Below are 18,732 nucleotides of genomic sequence, written 5' to 3' on the forward strand. Positions count from 1 at the left end.
CAGGCCAGCCCAGCGGTGTAACTGCAACGCTGCGAGCACAAGCACAAGTACACAGGTACACGATACTTGGCTCCCCTCGCCTGCTGTGGCCTGCAACTTCTGGCTCCAGCGCCGGAGCTTGGACACCTGCGCGCTTGTACTCGGTACTTGCTCCCCTTATCAATCGCCCGCGGCCTATCAATCTGCGCAAACAGTCACAAAAAAAAACAAAAAAGTGTGTGGGCAGGCGGAGCGTCCATCTGACCTCCATCGTCTCCAGTCAGAATTTTCTCGTCTGCTCCTTTCCTCGACCGGTACCCACTTCCATGCACCGCGATCATGAATAAAGCTTTTGCTGCTGCGAATAGAAATCTACACCATGCATGCATAAATTGTAGTCTTTGTCTGCACGTCCCGATCAAAGCGGGGGAGCTGCTTGCCAGTCCTGTAGTTATGCGTTCATCTAGATGTCCATGTCGCCTGTCCTATTCCCCAATTCACATGCTCGGCTCTGTCCTCATAACCCGCCTCCGCTTGCGCCGGCCTTGTGATTCCGTCGGCTCTGGTTCAGCTGGTAAATAAGACCGAGCACACCTGCTCCCCCGCCACCAGCGCCACCAGCCGTGCTTTTGTCTCGAGCCTGCGCTTTGCCAGCAGACGTCTGCCACACCGACTCTCCAAGCTCACCGTCAGACCCCTCCTCCAGGTAGTTGTCTTGGATTGATTCCTCAACTATGCCCGCCTCGAGCCCTATGTTTCTCGGCAGTCGTGCTCCAGTGCGGTGCATGCTCCGCCCACTGGCAAACAACAGCGCTGAAGGCTGATGCCGCGGATCCAGGAGGACAGACCCAAGCGGAGATGACTGGCTTTGGTTCGTAGCACCGAACCGCGGGGCTCGGCTATTGGCGCCACGATGCCGAATCGCATGGTCCTTTCCGTCTTTGCCCACGCGATTAGAATGCCCGTCTTCGTCTGTTCCTAATGCAGGTTTCTTCCCGTCATCTTCGTGATATGGGAGCCTTTGGTTCGGGGGCAGATGGCCTGGAATCCCAGTTTTGGGGTTGATGACGTAGTTATCCAAGAATCCATAATAAGACGCCGCCATCTTACCGTGCTTGGTGGCATAGTAGCCCTCCCGCACATCATCCTCCGGAGCTTGGTCATCTGCCCCGTTGCCGACACCCTTTTTGAAATCAAAGACGGCAAAGGAACACACATAGCCGAGTCCATCTACATGAACAGTGAACTCACGGAAAAAGTCGATAATCTGGTCGCTGCACTTGGGCATGGAAGTTAATAGAACCAAAGGCGTCGTGATAATCCCAAATAATTCCTCCAAAAAGACAATGAGCTTCATCTTGTACATGTCGGCAAACTCTCGCTTGACATCAAAGCTGTGTAGTCGCGTCTCCCATGAATCAGGCATGTAACGGGTGTATTCTATGACATTCCTCATGGCATATTCTGGGTCAAACACGAGTGCTTCTTCTTGGATAGAGTCCCGTGAGCCTTTCCAAATGACACCCAGAATACCAAGGTAGAAAAGGACTGTACGTTCGGGTGTGATCTCAAATCCTAGAAACATCTTTTCGTCGAGCAAAGTTGCAATGGCCAAGACAGCTAGTAGTGACCCAGATATGAAGGAAATGGTCCGGAACACACGGTCTGATAGCTTCTTCGGAAACTGATCGAGATAGCGTGTTGCAAATGGGTAAGACATCTTCAGCCGGTCTTCAAAGATGTGTGGAAGCTCGTTAAACTCGCGTAGCCTCCACTCTGCTAATGGCGTGTACCTCCTAGTACTGGCTTTGGAGGGATCTCGTTGATATTCCTGCATGAGGTTAGAAATGTGAACACCTGGAATTGAACCACACATGAAACCAGTTGTTGAACACTTACATTGTAGTACGTGAAAAAGTGTACTATGATGGCATAGGCCAACATAAAAGGAGATAAAATCAAGTTGACCGTGGCGGCAAATACAAAGCGTTGTCGGAGTTTCTTACTTAAAATGGACCTCGACTCTACTTTAAGAAAGTCGGGATGAACCTGTCCTCGGTAATCGAACACAAAGTCAATGATGCAGTAGTACAGATACCATTCAAGCGTCGGTGAGAGGAACTCCTTGCGTCCCAGGAATGGCAAGGTGAATGACACGTCTAGGATGTCTTTGTTGATCATGGCGATAAAGTAGTTATCTCGCCGCATCAGCCGATTAGCGATATCATGAGCATCCAGTCGTTCTTTCGACTGGCCGCCCATGAATCGAGCTGGCCCGGGGAGCAAGTTCAAAGCTGTCGATGGGTTCGCATCACGAAGAGCCATGATACGAGCGACAACATCCTGCCAGGAGATTGTCTGCATGTCCTCTTCTGGAATACAGAGAAGGTGGATGTAGAAGTTGCGGATGTCCAGCAATCTTCGAGTATCGGTGAAGAGTTGAACACACTTCCAGATAAAGTAAAATGTGTATAGCCAGATTCCAATGTTCCACAAGCTTGACCATTTCTGGGTGCACTTGGGCACAATAACTTCGCCCAATGAAGTACTTTGTGGGATTTTGTAGTAAGCCACGCATTGGGTGAGAAAGGTAAGAAAGACTGCGATGAAGGCCGTTTCTCTATGGTTACAGTGTCAGTACAGGTAACATGAAGAAGTCGAGAGTGTGAGCTACGCCCTTACACAATATGCAAGGCTTTGTCGACCAAGATACACCATATGCCATTACCGTCAAAGTAGTCATACACCTCGCCCATGAAAGTATCAAGGTTGGTAACGTTGACCCAATTCCAAAGTGCCCTTTCGCGAGGATCTGATGTCGCTGAGTTGGCAGCTCGGTGTACAGAATAGGCTGTGGTCACGCGGGGAACAGACGCTGCTCCAGCTCCAGGTGTCTGTATTCGCGGCGTCTGAGAACTGGCGGGATCGCGAGGCCTATTGTCATCTCTTGCTCTCTGTCCTTTCTTTGCGCTTCGAGGCGGCGACTGTCCAACTTTGAGTGGAGAGACGTCTTGAGCTTCCACCAAAAGTGACTCCGGGACAGCGTTATCATCGTATTCGTCTCCGTGGGTTCTTCTCCGCGATTCAGCCACAAAATCGACAGCCCGGGGATGATTTAACCCCAAGTTCTCCTCCAGGTGAGGCAGTCGGTCATATGCAGTGTTGTCCTCGAATAGCCCATTATACTCTGTATTTGCAAGAGTCAAAGTATCTTGCTCGTTTACTTCTGGATTTCGCAGTCGTTCATAGAAAGACTGGCTGACACGATGTGCATCTCCTTGGAGGAAAGAAACATGCTCGGAGTCCATGGCTCAGGATGCACATTAAGCGTATGGGGCTATAGTAGCCGGGCGACTGTGTTGTATCGTACGCTAATGGGTAGCTAGTAACAGACGGATGCAGAATTACAGAAGTCGTTCTGAATAGCGGGTGGTTGTATCGCGAGTCGAGCGGTTGGAGGTTAGTTATTGTGAGTATCTAAGTGGAACATGTAGAGGCATGGTTAGCGTAGCTGTTGACTGGATAGAATGCTGGTCACGAGGGAGCTTGGGCGGGTTGATTCAACATTTGGTAGTCGTCACTGTGCGGTGGGTAGAGGGGAAAAACACAGCTCGAAACGAGGGGTAATTTGGGCTTTTCTCAGAAAACGCAGACAGCAGAAAATACCTACTTGTGCGAGAGATTACACGCAGCGCGATCAAGGCAGGCGTATCTGTTGCACTTGGAGATAGATGGTGTTCGTCTTCAGAGGGCTTCCCTGAGCTGAGAGATTATGACATAATGGCGTATTCTGCCACTCATGCACTCCTCACCGCCTAGAAGTGCGTCTACGTACCCCTGACCAAAGCTCGATAGATGCTGAACTGACATTAAAGACAGAATACTGGTCCTAGCCCACCAGAGATACTAGCGGCCTCCCTTTCAGCGAGCGGGACACTTGGCCATCTGGAAACATGGACACTCAACGCAAGCTCTCTGTCATCTCTGCAAATTTCCGGACTCCCGGAGAAGACAGCCCCGTGTCTCCAGCTCCCTCCTCCGCGACCAGTTTACGTGGAATCACAAACCCTCTAACCTCCAAAGTTACAAGTGTCCTCTCAACGTCTTTTGCCGACAGCGAGTTCAGAGACACTTTGGCATTGCTAGACTCTCGTGGACTTGTCAACACGCCAGATACGCGGAGGCAGCTGCGGTTGGGCTTGCAAAAGGAGATCATCGACAGCAATGGAGTCATTTTGGATGATTTTGGCAGAGTGGCCGAGGTACGTGGTCCCATTTAGCCTGTTTGTTTTCATGGGAACGTCTCTTACAGCCTTGCACAGCAACTCCGCCGCATTGGAACAACTCTAAACAAGCTGAACAAGAGCTACACCGACATGAAGGTCCAGCTTCAGGGCGCTCATGACCAGTCTACCCAGCTCATGGACGAGTCGCAGGTCTTGTTAGAAAAGCGCAAAAACATAGAGGTCAAGCAGGACCTTTTGAATAAAATACGAAGTCATTTCATTCTCACTCAGGATGAAATCGATACCCTGAGCCTTTCTTCCGAGCCTGTAGACGACAGCTTCTTTGCCGCTCTAGCCAAGGCCAAGCGCATCCAAAAAGATGCTGAGTCGCTGCTTGGCTTCGAGAACCAAACACTGGGCCTGGAGCTCATGGAACAAGCCTCCAAGCATGTCAACATGGCCTTCCAAAAGCTCTACAAATGGCTGCAAAAAGAGTTCAAGGGTCTGAATCTCGAGAACCCGCAAATCCATCCTGCCATTCGCAAGGCGATTCGTGTTCTTGCCGAGCGGCCAACTCTCTTCCAGAATTGTCTCGACTTGTTTGCCGATGCCAGAGAGCGTATACTCTCAGATTCGTTTTATGTTGCGTTAACCGGCATGACCGCCGCTGGGCAGCAGGAGTCTATCTCCAAGCCCATCGAGTTGGCCGCCCATGACCCCTTGCGCTATGTAGGTGATATGTTGGCCTGGGCACATTCTGCCACCGTTGGCGAAAAGGAAGCTCTGGAAGTACTGTTCGTCTCGGAAGGCGACGAAATTGCAAAGGGTCTCGAAAGCGGGCGCAAACACGAAATCTGGAGCCTCGTTTCGGATGCTGAAGCGGGTGTTGAAGAGCCGTTCGACGCCCGCAAAGCTTTGAATGAGTTGGTAGACCGCGACATCGCCGGGGCATCACGGCTTCTTCGTCAACGAATCCAGCAGGTCATCCAGAACAATGAGGACACCATACTGGCCTACAAGTTGTCCAACTTGCTGGGATTCTACAAGGCCATGTTTTCCAAGGTTCTCGGGTCAAGCTCAACTCTAATTGACATGATTGTCAGTCTTGAGCAAGAAGCACTCAGGCAATTCATGACGCTGATTCGCGATCACATTGCCACGCTACAAACAGAATTCCAAAAGACACCCGATGATCTCGGGCCACCCGAATTCCTACATGAGGCCCTCGAACAGTTGACAGAAATCATGAAGACGTATGATTCATCCATTCATTCCACGCTAGACAAGGAGGCCGATTTCGAAGCGATACTCTCCGAAGCTCTAAACCCCTTTGTTACTGGGTGTAATGCGATGGCAAAGTCCCTTTCCAACCCGGCAAGCTCAATATTTCGCATCAACTGCAATCTGGCGACAATTTCAACACTTGAGCCGTATGCATTTACAGGCAAGAGGCGCAACACATTACAGGCAGAAGTTGACGACGAGGCTGCGCGTCTATTAGAGAGCCAGCTTATGCTTTTCAAGACAAGCTCCGGCCTACAAGACATACTCCTTGCAGTCCAAGGGTTGGATGCGTCGAACAAGGAGGTTATCAAGAAACTCCGTGCTCTCGAGCCTTTTGCTCCATCAGCTCTCAAGCTTGCGCGTCAACGACTCGATGACTTTCTCCCGTCGGCCCTCATCGACGCCATGGAGCACATCAAGCTCATCCGCGATTCAAAGCTTTCTCGCCAAATCACCGAAGATGCGGCCGAGCGGTTCTGCCGGGAGTTTGAGCAGCTGGAAGATGTGCTCCTGGCCGATGAAGAGCTGTATGTAGCGGGACTAGAAGACGACAACACTACCAGCGAGCCATTCAAGCATCTCTTCCCGCGCACAGCGGGAGAAATCCGAGTACTTCTGTCATAGTGCCGTGCCGCCTGACCAGCACTTTTCTGCAGACGGATCTCTTACACGGGAGCAAAGAAACAAAGCAAGACAGCCCATGCCAGAGTGTGACGTGTGGGTGTCGAGGGATCCAGGCCTGTCTTGGAACCCGGGATCCCAGTTGAGCTTTGCACACGCACGCACGGATGGAAACCAAGGCGTTGCAAGACGATACGTTAACCCTTAGACTCAGGAATGACATGCCATGAACGTCGATACTTGTACCCAAGTACCGTCCCTGCCCGTAATCGTAATCCTAGGAAGTGAGAGTTGTCCTGTGGCGAGACTCGACTCGGCCTGCCCTGCTTTGTGGACTCGAATTGTTTCTCGCACCTGTCAGCCGCTGTGTAAAAACAAAAAACGCCGGTGCACACTGTGTTTGGCGGCACGGGCACAGTGCGCACACGGTACGCGCATCCTAACCCGGAGTTTTTCTGCCATCGACGTCACCACTTTAACTAAGCCTGTCTTTTGTTGCTTTCGTCCTGGTCTGCGAGCGTCATCTTCAACCAACCCTGACCGCCCGCCGTCCCGATCCGGAACTACTGCGCCTGCTGCCTTCGCCAGAATCCAATATCAATCTAATCTCCTGCTGCCAGCCTTCCGCGGCCCTGCCTTGATCGCGCCCCGCCAACTCCCGCGACCCCTTCTCACGGCTTCGTCCCTTGTCGAAATACCAGCAACCCCGGCGCCTTTTCCGTCGTGTTAGTTAGTACGAGACCTACTTGTACTTGTCCATATCCATCTTGCACTAAGTGATTTGCCTCGCTCGCGCTTGGTCTGATCATGGCTTAGGCCTTCCTCCACTCCTCTGCCCGGCTTTTCTCCATTTTCTTCCTCCACTCCTCCAGCGCTGCTTTGCAACGACTCTTTTTTCCAGCCAATATCAAGGCTGTGTAGATGCGGCCTCTCTCCAGACCGTGAAACTTTGTTCTCGCCTGCAAGTGTCTCTCTCCATACCAAGCCATTCTTTGCCTCGGCGACACCTTGAGCGTCTTCTTACTCTCCTCCTCCCAGTCTTGCCCAGCAGCCTCATTGTCGCAACATCCACCGCAAGACCTCCGTGTGTGTCGTATTAGCCCGCCAGACATACATACATATAGATAGATACCTTGCTTAAGGCCTTCCCGCATACTCGTCTTCAGTCATGGCATTTTCATCGCTACAGAAGCTTTACGAAGAAAGCTTCATTACCTGTTCAACCGCAGCGCACTTTGAAAGCGAGGTAATACTCTCTTCTCAGACACCAATCAATATAAACGCTCCGATATTAATGCCGTGTATCTAGGGAAACGAAGAGCAGGCCGCGAGATGTTGGCAGGAAGCACTCAGCCAGATTTCCTCAAACGATGCCACACGCCATCGGGGACTTGAAGCCCGGGGTAATCCCGAGAGCGGCGAGAGAGACCTCATAGAAGCGTTGCGAGAGATTGAGTACCAGTGCCAGCAACGGCTTGATTTCCTCGAAGCTACTCGCTTGTCTCGCCGTGATCCAAATTCACAAGAAGCCCTAATGAGGCGCAATACCAGCGACCTTAATGCTCCCGGACCAACTCCGCCCCAGTTACCTATCCACCAATCTCCGTCTCCTACCAAACAATATATCCCTGCGCAACCCGTGGCCGAGCCGGCTTTTGACTTCCAATTCAACAACGACGCTGCCTCTTCAAGCTCAACTGCCCCTCAGCCACAGCCGCAGTCGCAACCGCAGCTGCCACCGCGGCCAACGGGTTGTCCTCGTGCTGTCAGCGACCAGCCTCTGCGTTCGACTCTTCCTATAAATGACAGTCAGACGCAGTGCTTGCTTCAGGACCCGCTTGACCATCCAAGCCCTACTTGTGATGCTGATTCTCCAATGGACGCAACCGATCCGCTGAACGGGAGTAACAGTCCAGAAAAATACACCATGCGGACAACACTTCGGTCCGGAAAGCCTATAGATAAGCCCGGCAAACGACCCAACATCTTCAAGCTTCACGAGCGTCCCGGTGCCAGCCGGGCTGCTACTCTGGCATGGTCGAGTCTTACCAAGAAGAAATCTGATCTTGAATCGCCGCCACTTTCGGCTGTTGCCACTGCGCCTGCTACGCCGAAAGGGAATGATTCAACTTCGAGATCCCCTCTGCCTCTTCACTGGGATAGCCATTCGAGACGATTGGTTACTCCCCGTGCGTCTGTTGACAAAGGAGGTCGGCGCTTGTCTGAAGACACTAGAAACAGCGGCTTCACCTCTGGTCCGTCTATGCTATCCATAAGTGCTGCTTCCAGTGCGTTAAATTCAAGTACTTCGCTTACTGACGGAGGGAATGGAAAAGAGGGCCGATCCCGACAGCGTCCGCCAGTCTCAAATCCGCCATCGTCATCCAGATTCATACGGCCAGCATTTGGCACTCGTCAAAGCGACAGCGAAAAGAAGTCTCGTCGCCAAAACTCCGAGATCCGCCGGAAGCCAGTTTCTACCGAACCCGACGTAAAATCTGTCCAATCGCCAGCCAACATTGCCAGGGAACCCTCCCCTCCAATTTCCAACAGATCCTCTTCTGATAACTCACAGGCTGTATCAAAAGCCCATGCAACTAGGAAAAAGAAGGTCCAGGCAGCAATCCAGCCTTCAACTGGACTAAGTACTCCATCCATTGCTTCATCTGAAGATGAGTCGCCTCTTAGCGAACAAGATGCACAGCGCATTGCCTGGGAGAAGCGAAAAGCGCAAATCCTCAAAAACTTACCTGATGGTGTTGATGCACAAGCAGCCGCCCAAATCCTGACAGAGATTGTGGTCAAGGGGGACGAGGTACATTGGCAAGATGTTGCAGGGCTGGAAGCAGCAAAGGCGACATTGCGAGAAGCCGTTGTTTATCCGTTCTTGCGACCTGATCTCTTCATGGGACTCCGTGAACCTGCCAGGGGAATTCTGCTGTTTGGGCCTCCAGGAACCGGAAAGACAATGCTAGCACGGGCCGTGGCAACCGAGTCCAAGTCTACTTTCTTTTCGATATCTGCCAGCAGCTTGACTAGCAAGTATCTCGGAGAGTCTGAAAAACTCGTTCGTGCATTGTTCACCCTAGCCAAAACATTGGCACCAAGCATCATTTTCGTCGACGAGATTGATTCTTTGATGGGGTCCCGGTCGGGATCTGGCGAAAACGAGGCCACGCGGAGAATCAAAACAGAGTTTCTCATCCAGTGGAGTGCCCTGCAAAAGGCAGCCGTAGGACGCGAGTCTGAAAAAGAAGGCGGCGATCCTAACCGTGTCCTTGTACTTGCGGCCACAAATCTTCCATGGGCCATTGATGAAGCTGCTCGTAGACGGTTTGTCCGCCGCCAATACATCCCACTGCCAGATAAACAGACCCGGCGCAGCCACATTTCCAATCTTCTGAGTCACCAGAAGCAAAATCTCTCTCCAGAAGACGAGAGCGAACTCACTGAGCTAACAGATGGTAGGTGCCATCCCATATTAAGCCCTACACTAGAGATTTCAAACTAACTGGATCAATTATAGGCTTTTCCGGCTCAGATCTAACGGCGCTGGCAAAGGACGCTGCCATGGGCCCGCTGCGCTCACTGGGAGAGGCTGTTCTTACAATGTCCCGTGACGATATTCCGCCCATCTCCTTTGTTGATTTCAAGACTAGCTTGACAACCATCCGGCCTAGCGTCAGCAAAGACGGACTCAAGCAGCATGAAGACTGGGCCAGGGAGTTTGGCGAGCGCGGCGGTTAATATGTGGCCCTTTACGTGGTGTATTGCATATAGCCAGGCTAAATGGAATCCAAGCCCCAAACAACATCAATAGTTGTGGTATTTCCCATCCCGTTTCACGATAGATTAAATATTAGTGATTAAATCAAAGAGGGTGTTCTCATTTTTCAAGTGATGGTACATGAATGGTGGTACATATAGTACAAGCTGCAGTCTTCGCGGCGTATCGTATCCCTCTGGCAAGCCACCTACTTTGCCCCGACGGCCACAACGCTGGGGCAAGATTTACAGGACCTGGTCCGAGTTCTGGTTCTGGGTGTCCTCGGCTGGCTCTGACTTGTCCGGCTGATCGGGCTTAGGTGCCTTCTTCCCCTGTTTCCCTTGCGCCGCCTCAAAGCCTGCCTCCTTTTTCGCCTGCCTCCGGGCATCTTTGGCGGCTTTTTTCGTCTCGTACTTTTCTATTCTCTCTTCGAGCGTGGGCACCGGTGGCCGCTCTTCTATCGACGTGCCGGCGGGGGCAATAATGTGCTTGATGACATGGCGCTTGTTGCTCGACGTGCGCCAGCCGGGTGTGATGGCGACGACATCGCCGGTGCGGATAGAGTTGTTGGGGTCGTGGACGAGGTAGTTTGTGGGCACGGAGAACCACTGGGACCCGGTGTTAGCAGTTTTCGGTCGTGGGGCGGAATTCAAGCTTGCGGGAACGACGCCCCAGGACAGCAAAGGCTTACCTTTGAAACGCGGTTGTTCCACTTTTGGGTGCCGACCCGGACCTTGACAGTCCTGTCCATCAGCCCGGAGGAAACTACAACGCCGTGCAGCTCGCGGGTGACACGGCGCGCGGCGGTCACAAAAGGACTAGTCATGGCTAAAGAGAAGGGGGGAGAAGCAAAAAAGAGGAAGGGAGTGAGCCCACACAATGATATATTTCAAGCCGGGCTTTGTCAGCAGGACACTGAAAACGAGGGCTATCCAGCGGTCAAAGTCGCAAAAAGGTCTAGCAACCCCACGAAACAAGCTCGGTGGGTTTGGCCGTGATGGCAAGTATCCCGGTCCCGCCTACAAGCCAAAAATTCGGCCTCACGCTGCTGACTAAGGTGTAATCACGTGCCGGTAGTTCAGAGAAAAAAAAAGTTGGATTTAAATGCGGGACTAACCGGTGGTGATACATGAGCAGAGATCTGGACGGGGCCTTGTCAGCAGGATTCTTTGTTTCACAGAAACACATCGGCTAAAACATGGCAGGAGGATCTCTTATCGAGGTCTGCCGATAAGTGGCTTCAGCGCAGCGACAAAAAATTTGCACGCAGGCAGGTGCCAATGCGGTGGGAAGGGACAGGACAGGGTCCATCGGATGGAACCCTTGTTGCGGTAACCCTATTTTGTGAAGAAGTAAGAATGCGCTGGATAGATGTGAGCATGAGGAGAGAGTTGAGGAAGATATCTAGTATCAAGTTGAGCAAATTGGCCTGCAACCACTGATACACACAGGCCCAAGCACCAGTTTACACACGACATGCCGCAGTTCGCTGGTGCTTATGTTTGTTCGGGCTGTTTTGCTTTGGAGGGGCAGAAGGATGCTAAAAAAAATAAAGCGACAGGGGGTCTAGCCCGCCAACCAAAAAAGATGGCCGCAAAGGAACGAGTTCTGAAGAAAAAAAAAACTTCTCCAATATCCAGACCAGCTCAAGTGCAAATCTGTTGTTTTTCTTTGAGTCTTTATCTCGAGGCATTCTTTTTCTTGCTAACTATTTCTTTTTCCTGATATATCCTTTCTTGATATATTCCCCCCCCCTCATCGATACTACACGCAACCCCCGGGATCCCTTTTCCCGTCTTAGTCTCGGTCTCGCATCTCCCGCACAGCTTCACATCTCTTCTCATCCCGCCAGCCATGTCGTCCGCCGAGCAAGAAAGCGCCAGAAAGCGTCCGCGTGAGTCGGCCCCGCCCAGGCTGTTCGCAAAGTCTCCCGTGCTAACATTCTCTTCCCCGCGGCCCCAGGCACCCAATCACTGCCGCCGCCGGCGCTCCCCAAGCTTGTCGCAGAGCAGCACACGCCCATTCCCGCCAGCGACAAGGACACCAAGCGGCTCATTGTCGTCCTGGCCAACGCCAGTCTGGAGACGTACAAGGCTGCCCATGCTGGTGCTCGCAATGGCGCCGTCAAGGACGAAAAGTACTCGCTGCTCAACAGTGACGAGCACATTGGCGTTATGCGCAAGATGAACCGCGATATCAGCGACGCCCGCCCCGACATCACCCACCAGGTAGGTATCCAGTCCCGTACCCAAGCGCCGAGAACACCGGGTTGCTAATTGCTGGCTGCTCCCAGTGTCTCTTGACTCTTCTCGACTCGCCCATCAACAAGGCCGGCAAGCTCCAGATCTACATCCACACTGCCAAGGGCGTGCTGATTGAGGTGTCCCCGACCGTCCGCATCCCCAGAACCTTCAAGCGCTTCGCCGGTCTCATGGTTCAGCTGCTTCACAGACTGTCCATCCGCTCGACAAACTCGCAGGAGAAGCTGCTCCGCGTGATCCAGAACCCCATTACCGACCACCTGCCGCCCAACTGCCGCAAGGTTACGCTCTCTTTCGACTCCGAGGTCGTGCACGTGCGCGACTACATTGAGTCTCTGGACCCGGCCGAGAGCTGCTGCGTGTTTGTCGGTGCCATGGCCAAGGGCAACGACGACTTTGCCGACGCCTGGGTCGACGAAAAGATCTCCATCAGCAACTACAGTCTGTCTGCCAGCGTCGCCTGCAGCAAGTTCTGCCATGCCGCTGAGGATGCCTGGAAGATCCTCTAAGTCGCCAATCCAAGGCCTCTTTTTCCTCTCTCTATATCAGCGGCGAGCACATGGGATGGCCCGTCTTTGACTGTCTGCCCCGTACTCTGTAGCCACACATTGTGCACCCTTCTGGGACTGTATACATGGAAACCGCTGCTTCAGTCAATATCACCAAGCATCTAGCCACAATACCACACGCGTTGCTCCATCGAAAAAAAGTCATGATCGTGTATGGTCTACTGTGCCGAGGCTCAGACCGCTCGGTCTCCTGAGCCCCCGCCGGGTAGGGTTGCCAAGGGCGGAACCCCGAGTGCCCTGCGTGCGACTTGCCGTGTTTGCCATGCCATGTAGACGACGCGATACTTTGATTGTCTAGCCTACATGGCTGGCGGCGGCTGCAACCGCACGGCTTCCGTACACGGACGGCGGGAAGTGACAAGGGGTGATGGTGATATTGACAGGGTTGGTGGTGGTGGTGGTGGGAGTTGTTCTTCATGACCAGAGAGTTGAGAGACAAGCCTCGATCTCACTCGGAGCTTGATCCGCATATCGAGCCTATAAAAAACACACACGACAATGCCAAAATGTCGGACCAAAATGTCGGAACTTGGGTGCTGGATGCTGTTGTGCTCAGCACCTGGCAGTCTTTTTTTCTCATGCTTTTGTCTTCTTTTCTTTTCGTTCTTCTTTTCCCTGCGTTTTGGTCTTTTTTTTTTGCTTTTTGTATCCTTTGCGTCTGCTTTCTTGCTTTCTCTTCTCTTCTTTACTCCTTCTTGGCTCTGGGCAGGTATCATCAGCGTGCGGATCGCTACATTACCAGAGAAAAGCCACAGCGTTGGCTTGCCAGCCCTCATACAACATGCTGGGTCTTGGGAAGCCGGCCCTGGGAAACTTGGAGTCACCTGTATTTGCCTACGCTATCGCTGTTTTCCACAACCAAAACATGGGGCGTTCAACAACGGGTCCAAGACGCTTTTCGTCGTCTTTTGTGCGTGATAATTCAACATATCATGCCTTCTCTCTCACTCTCTCCTTTTCATGTTTACCCAAACAATCGTCCCTCCCCCCCTCATTTCTTCTCCCCCCCCCCTCTTTCCCCCTTCTATATCCCAACTATCTGACTTGTCAAGCCCCCCTCTGTCTCTTACATGCAGACGGGAGGAAGCTCTTTGGCGGCCGGTAGAATTGGATGTAGAGGGAACCACAGGCGGTCTGTCTTGCTTGTGCACTCTTCTACATAGCGTGTCTCATCTCGTCCATGTATGAACAAAGCGTTGTGCCGCTGAAAGAACGGCTACCACGGCAATAATCAATATACAAAACCTTCTTGTAAAAACAATGTCCTGGTGTTGAGTGTCCATCTGCTACGCAAGTGGCTGTGCGGCCATGCTTTTTGTCTGGGATTTGTCTGGTGAGGTTGTAGACCTAAGACATTGAGCTGCACAATGTGTGTGTATAACTGGCTTGGCAGGCGTCATTTTATGCTCTTGACGGTGTCAAGATGTGCCAGCCACAATGCTGTTGAACCATGCACAAGATTATTATGCAGAGAAACATCCCTGCAGCACCGAGGATATGTGCCCAGCTCTTCTATTGCTGACTGGCTATAATAATGCTCTTTGATATCATTCACGGCTTCCTAGGAGTAGAGTTCAAGAAGCGTTCAAAGTGCAAAGTCTTGTCATCCTGCTCAAATGCCTCACTTTTTCCTCTGTGACTATTGGGTTGGGACGGCCCATGGACTCTGTATTCCATCTTGCCTGGACATCACATGGCTGAGTCGCCGGGCCGGCCGCCAGCACACCACAGTCTGATGCTGATTCTAGTTCATGCCTGACCGCGCAGTCGTCTCTCGTGTCGGCGTGCGATGGCGGAGAGATTCTAAAGCGAGGCTAGCACAGCCAGACAACAACAGCCAATAGGTGCAGGCAGATCGGCATCAAGCAAGACCAGACCAGTCTTTGGTCTCTGTGGGAGTGTTGGGCTGGTCAAGACTGGGGAGGGGGCTACCAGCGCCAACTCAAACTCTGCTGAGAAGCGTGGCGTGCTGGGGGGGAGGGGAGGGGGAAGCAGCCCAAGGCGCTAGACTCACGGCATGAGGGACACAAGGCATCAACACATGTGTCTGGAGATCAGGTGTAGTGTAGTGTAGTGTAGTGTAGTGTAGTGTAGTGTAGTGAACGCATTTCTGCGTGTGGGAAGAGAGAGAGAGAGAGCCATGTGTGGAAGTGGTTGCATCGGCCGCCAAGCGATACGGCTAGACGACAGCAAGACACAAGAAGCCGAAAGCCTTGTTTTGGACAGGGACCTGGAGCCGGCTGCAGCCATGCACAACTCTGCATCCCTCGCTGTCCAGTTACATGAGAAAAAGGGACAGCCAGAGGGCATGAAACAGACACGCCAACAACGTTGCAACCACGCACGCTTGAGTGTGGAAGCAAGCCGCTGCAGCCCTCTAGAAGCAGGCTTTTTTTTCTCGTAGCGAACTATAGTTGGTTGGCCGATCCCAGCCTGCGCCTGGCTCAGACTGATAGGCCAGGAGGAGCCGCTCGCCTTCTCTCTTGCTCGGCTGCACGCACTGTCTGGCTGCGCTGCGCGGTGCGGCCTCTTGTTCGCCTCGCCTCGCCTCGCCTCGCGGAGGGGAGGGGAGCTTGATGCTGCATGGGTGGGTGGGCGAGGACGAGGATGTCTGGATAGCGACTCGCTGTGGCATCCTCGACTGGCCGTCTGCTGCCCAACCCGCCCCATCCCTCCCGCTCCCTCCCGCTCCATCCATGGCTGCACGGTGATCCTGGGAGACACCTGGTCCTGCTTAGAGGTCGACTGTTCTGTCGAGGCAGAGCCTGGTGGTTAGGGATGACCATCCCCCGGTACGGTACACGCACACGGGGGTAGCCCGGAGAACAGAGAACAACGAGGGGCCCCAGGCCTGGGTCTCTGCAGTCCTGATTCTTGCTTCCTTGTTCTTGCACTGGCCGGCCGCTGTGGCGTGCGGCTTTTGGTCTGTGCGTGGATACTGCAGCTCCCAAGACCCAAGACCCCCGGCGGTAAATGCCGCCCCATGACCACCAGCAGTAGTCCGAGGACACGCTCACAACATCGTCCGCCTATCCCAAGAGGGCGTGTGGTGTGCATCGTGCTCCTTTGGGGCGGGGGGTCGGATTCCCAACTCCAGGTTTCCCTGCAACTTGGGGATTCCAGCAAAGACACCAACTAAATCGCTGCACTGCATCTGCATCTGCATCTGCATCTGCATCTGCATCTGCTTGGATGCATGAGCATGGGCATGGGATTTTGCTTTTGCTTTTGCTTTTCCCTTTGTCCCTTTGTCTTTCCATTGTACACCGCACCTTGCTCGCAGCCAGATCCATCCTGAATCCATTCCACACCCACCAACACTATAGCCAACCTGCTATATATCTCTGCTGCTCGCCCACCGCTCTCTCATGCAATCATGCTGCCCATCATCCACGTCTCCGATCTCACGCTTGCAACCTCGTTCTACGCCAACCTTCTCCAGCCACTGGGTCTCAAGTTCATCACTTCTCCCCAGCTCCAGCGCCCTTCGTCCAAAGCCCACGCAAGGCACAAGTCCTCGTCTTCAAAGCCGTCTCGCTCCGTCTTCTTTGGCCACTCTTCCACTCCTCTTATTGAGCTCCGCGAGCAGTCTGCCGCAAAGCCAATACCCCGCGGCCATCTTACCATCGCCTCGCCCTCCAAGTCTGCCGTCTCTGAGTTCCTGGCTCGCGCCGCAAAGCCCCACGTCAGTCTTTCTACATCCAGTTCAGCTGGTGTCTACAAGCCCACACACGTTCGCACTCCCGATCTCGACGGGAACACTCTGGAAGTCATGTATCAGCCCGACGCTGCCCAGAGACAAAATGCACGCATCATGAATTGGAACATGGACGTTGCCAAGTCTAGTGCCAGTGTTGTGTCCAAGGCCTCGGCCGCCAAATCGTCTGCCCCGCGTCACCCTGGCGCTGCCCTCTCAAGACAACCGTCCAAGGCCAAGAAGAACGAGCCCATCGACTACGACGACGAAGGTCCCACCCTATTGGACAATGCTACCAATGTCGTCCTCGGTTTAGTCGGCCTTGCTGCCGGTGCTGCTCTCACATACTCCATGGCCAAGGACACCAAAACTAAGACCACCGAGACTGCCATGGCCTCAGCTCACACTATAAGCACTCAAACCACGGCAGAGAAGCCCAACAAGTCTGCACAAGCTACACCCAAGCACAAGAGCTACGGTCCATCTGCCTCCCGTACTGGCCATCTACCACAGGAAAACGCTGGCGAACGCAAGTCTCACATGGCCGCTGCACCATTTACAGACGGCAAAGGCTCCCGTGCCAATTCGCGCGCGCGAAGAGCTCCCAGCCAAGTCGGTACTGGTGCTCGACAGGCCTCTAGTCGCTCTTCTGCCAGCCATCATAGAGAAGAACTCGTCGATGACTTTGTAACAGTGGTCGGTAGTTCTCAAAATCCCAGAGGATTCGCTACCGGCGGCGCCGCAGACTATCCTGATGACTTTGTGACAGTGGTCGGCAGTTCTCAGGCCCCTGGAAGATCAGCACGGGGTGCTCCAGGCTACGTTGACGACTTTCAAACAGTAGTCGGTAGTTCTCAGGCCCCCGGAATGTCAGCACGAGGTGCTCCAGGCTACGTCGACGACTTTGTGACAGTGGTCGGTAGTTCTCAAGCACCTGGAAGATCAGCACGGGGTGCTCCAGGCTACGTTGACGACTTTCAAACAGTAGTCGGTAGTTCTCAGGCCCCCGGAATGTCAGCACGAGGTGCTCCAGGCTACGTCGACGACTTTGTGACAGTGGTCGGTAGTTCTCAAGCACCTGGAAGATCAGCACGGGGTGCTCCAGGCTACGTTGACGACTTTCAAACAGTGGTCGGTAGTTCTCGAGGACCAAAGTTTGCAGCCGCTGGTGCTGGAGCCTTCAACGATGACTTTGTGACTGTGGCTGATGCCAGCCAGAAATATGGAAGCGGCGCACGCTCGTCTGGTGCGTCAAATCGGCCCAACATAGCCGCCAGATCGGCAGGCCACTACAGCAAAAAGGATCACTTTGATGACTTTGAGACTGTGGCTGACGCCAGTCAACAGTACGGGCGCAACATGAAGTCCCCCAACGCAGGCAGTTGGAACAAGACGGCAGCCGGCGGCGCCCCAACGCGCGGACATGGCCAGGACTGGGAGACAGTGGTGGAGCAAGACCGTCCGCTCATGACGGGCATTGAGGTCGCCGACGACTTTGTCACAGTTGTTGACCAGGGCCCCAGAAACTGGCCGGCCGGCTCGGTAGCCGACAGCAGGTCAGGCAAGCCTCAGGGAATCCATATCAACACGGGACCCAACGACTGGCAGACGTACGTGGACGACGGCGACCAGCGCTCCCAGGCGGGCCGTCAGTTTTCCGACTCTACCCGTGGGCCTCCACGCGCCAGCCAGAGGTCCAAGCTCTCAATGCACAGCACCAGTAGTAGGAGCAGGGCTCCCAGCAAAGCCCCCAGCAAAGCCCCCAGTCAGGCTCTTGGGCGCACAGCGTCGGTCCGGTCCAGCAAAGGCGCCATGTCGACAGTCTCGATGAGCAGCAAGTTGACAGCACGCACGGCTCCCAGTGATTTCAACAAGTGGGATACCGAGACCGTTCTGCCGAATGATAGCATCAGTTGTGTTGGCCGGTGAGAGAGTAGTCTGTTCAGGGTTAGATAGACGTAGTTAGTTATCGTATTTTTGTTGCTGCAACCCCGGGCCCAAACCCTAATATGTGACCACACCTCCCCAAGCAGCCAATCATCGCTCGCTCCCAGTCAGCCCAGAGCCCCACGCCGATAGTCGGGCACCCATTTGGCTAATTCGCCAGTCGCTAACCATGTGTGATTTGTTTGACACATCGGCTCGCTGGGGCCGTCGCTTGGCTTCAGGACCAATCCTCCATATTGTCTCTCGATAACTGGCTAGACACGGCATCCCGATACCAGCGAGCACCAACTACTTGAACTGCCGGTCGTTCCCAATTGCCTGCGGACTGCCAGTCGCCAGTCTTCTTTTCGTATCCAATCCGCCTTGTTTGTGCTCCCGCTTT

The 18,732-nt window shown here is 53.5% G+C and overlaps 6 protein-coding genes across 6 annotated transcripts; 4 read left to right on the forward strand and 2 right to left on the reverse strand.

Annotated features, from left to right (window-relative positions):
• Positions 1-496: 496 nt before the first annotated feature.
• BROUX77_007002 (uncharacterized protein) lies at positions 497-3,287 on the reverse strand (the record flags this gene model as incomplete). The annotated part of the gene is made up of 3 exons (XM_073752050.1): positions 497-1,810; positions 1,879-2,599; positions 2,662-3,287. The coding sequence occupies 3 exons, from the start codon at positions 3,285-3,287 to the stop codon at positions 497-499; spliced, it is 2,661 nt and encodes an 886-aa protein (XP_073603149.1).
• A 645-nt stretch (positions 3,288-3,932) lies between these two features.
• Positions 3,933-6,113, forward strand: BROUX77_007003 (uncharacterized protein; the record flags this gene model as incomplete). The annotated part of the gene is made up of 2 exons (XM_073752051.1): positions 3,933-4,241; positions 4,302-6,113. 2 exons carry the CDS (start codon positions 3,933-3,935, stop codon positions 6,111-6,113), a joined length of 2,121 nt encoding a protein of 706 aa, XP_073603150.1.
• A 1,165-nt stretch (positions 6,114-7,278) lies between these two features.
• BROUX77_007004 (uncharacterized protein) lies at positions 7,279-9,857 on the forward strand (the record flags this gene model as incomplete). The annotated part of the gene is made up of 3 exons (XM_073752052.1): positions 7,279-7,356; positions 7,420-9,574; positions 9,637-9,857. The coding sequence occupies 3 exons, from the start codon at positions 7,279-7,281 to the stop codon at positions 9,855-9,857; spliced, it is 2,454 nt and encodes an 817-aa protein (XP_073603151.1).
• A 264-nt stretch (positions 9,858-10,121) lies between these two features.
• On the reverse strand, positions 10,122-10,702 carry BROUX77_007005 (uncharacterized protein; the record flags this gene model as incomplete). Its single annotated transcript, XM_073752053.1, has 2 exons — positions 10,122-10,484; positions 10,568-10,702. 2 exons carry the CDS (start codon positions 10,700-10,702, stop codon positions 10,122-10,124), a joined length of 498 nt encoding a protein of 165 aa, XP_073603152.1.
• A 1,028-nt stretch (positions 10,703-11,730) lies between these two features.
• On the forward strand, positions 11,731-12,646 carry BROUX77_007006 (uncharacterized protein; the record flags this gene model as incomplete). The annotated part of the gene is made up of 3 exons (XM_073752055.1): positions 11,731-11,770; positions 11,839-12,104; positions 12,170-12,646. 3 exons carry the CDS (start codon positions 11,731-11,733, stop codon positions 12,644-12,646), a joined length of 783 nt encoding a protein of 260 aa, XP_073603153.1.
• Positions 12,647-16,082: 3,436 nt separating this feature from the next.
• On the forward strand, positions 16,083-18,332 carry BROUX77_007007 (uncharacterized protein; the record flags this gene model as incomplete). Its single annotated transcript, XM_073752056.1, has 1 exon — positions 16,083-18,332. One exon carries the CDS (start codon positions 16,083-16,085, stop codon positions 18,330-18,332), a length of 2,250 nt encoding a protein of 749 aa, XP_073603154.1.
• Between the last annotated feature and the right edge of the window lie 400 nt (positions 18,333-18,732).

Source organism: Berkeleyomyces rouxiae (genome assembly GCF_048999995.1).
Source record: "Berkeleyomyces rouxiae strain 22BRR77 chromosome Unknown BrBRR77_ptg000009l, whole genome shotgun sequence".
Classification (NCBI taxonomy): Eukaryota; Fungi; Ascomycota; class Sordariomycetes; order Microascales; family Ceratocystidaceae; genus Berkeleyomyces; species Berkeleyomyces rouxiae.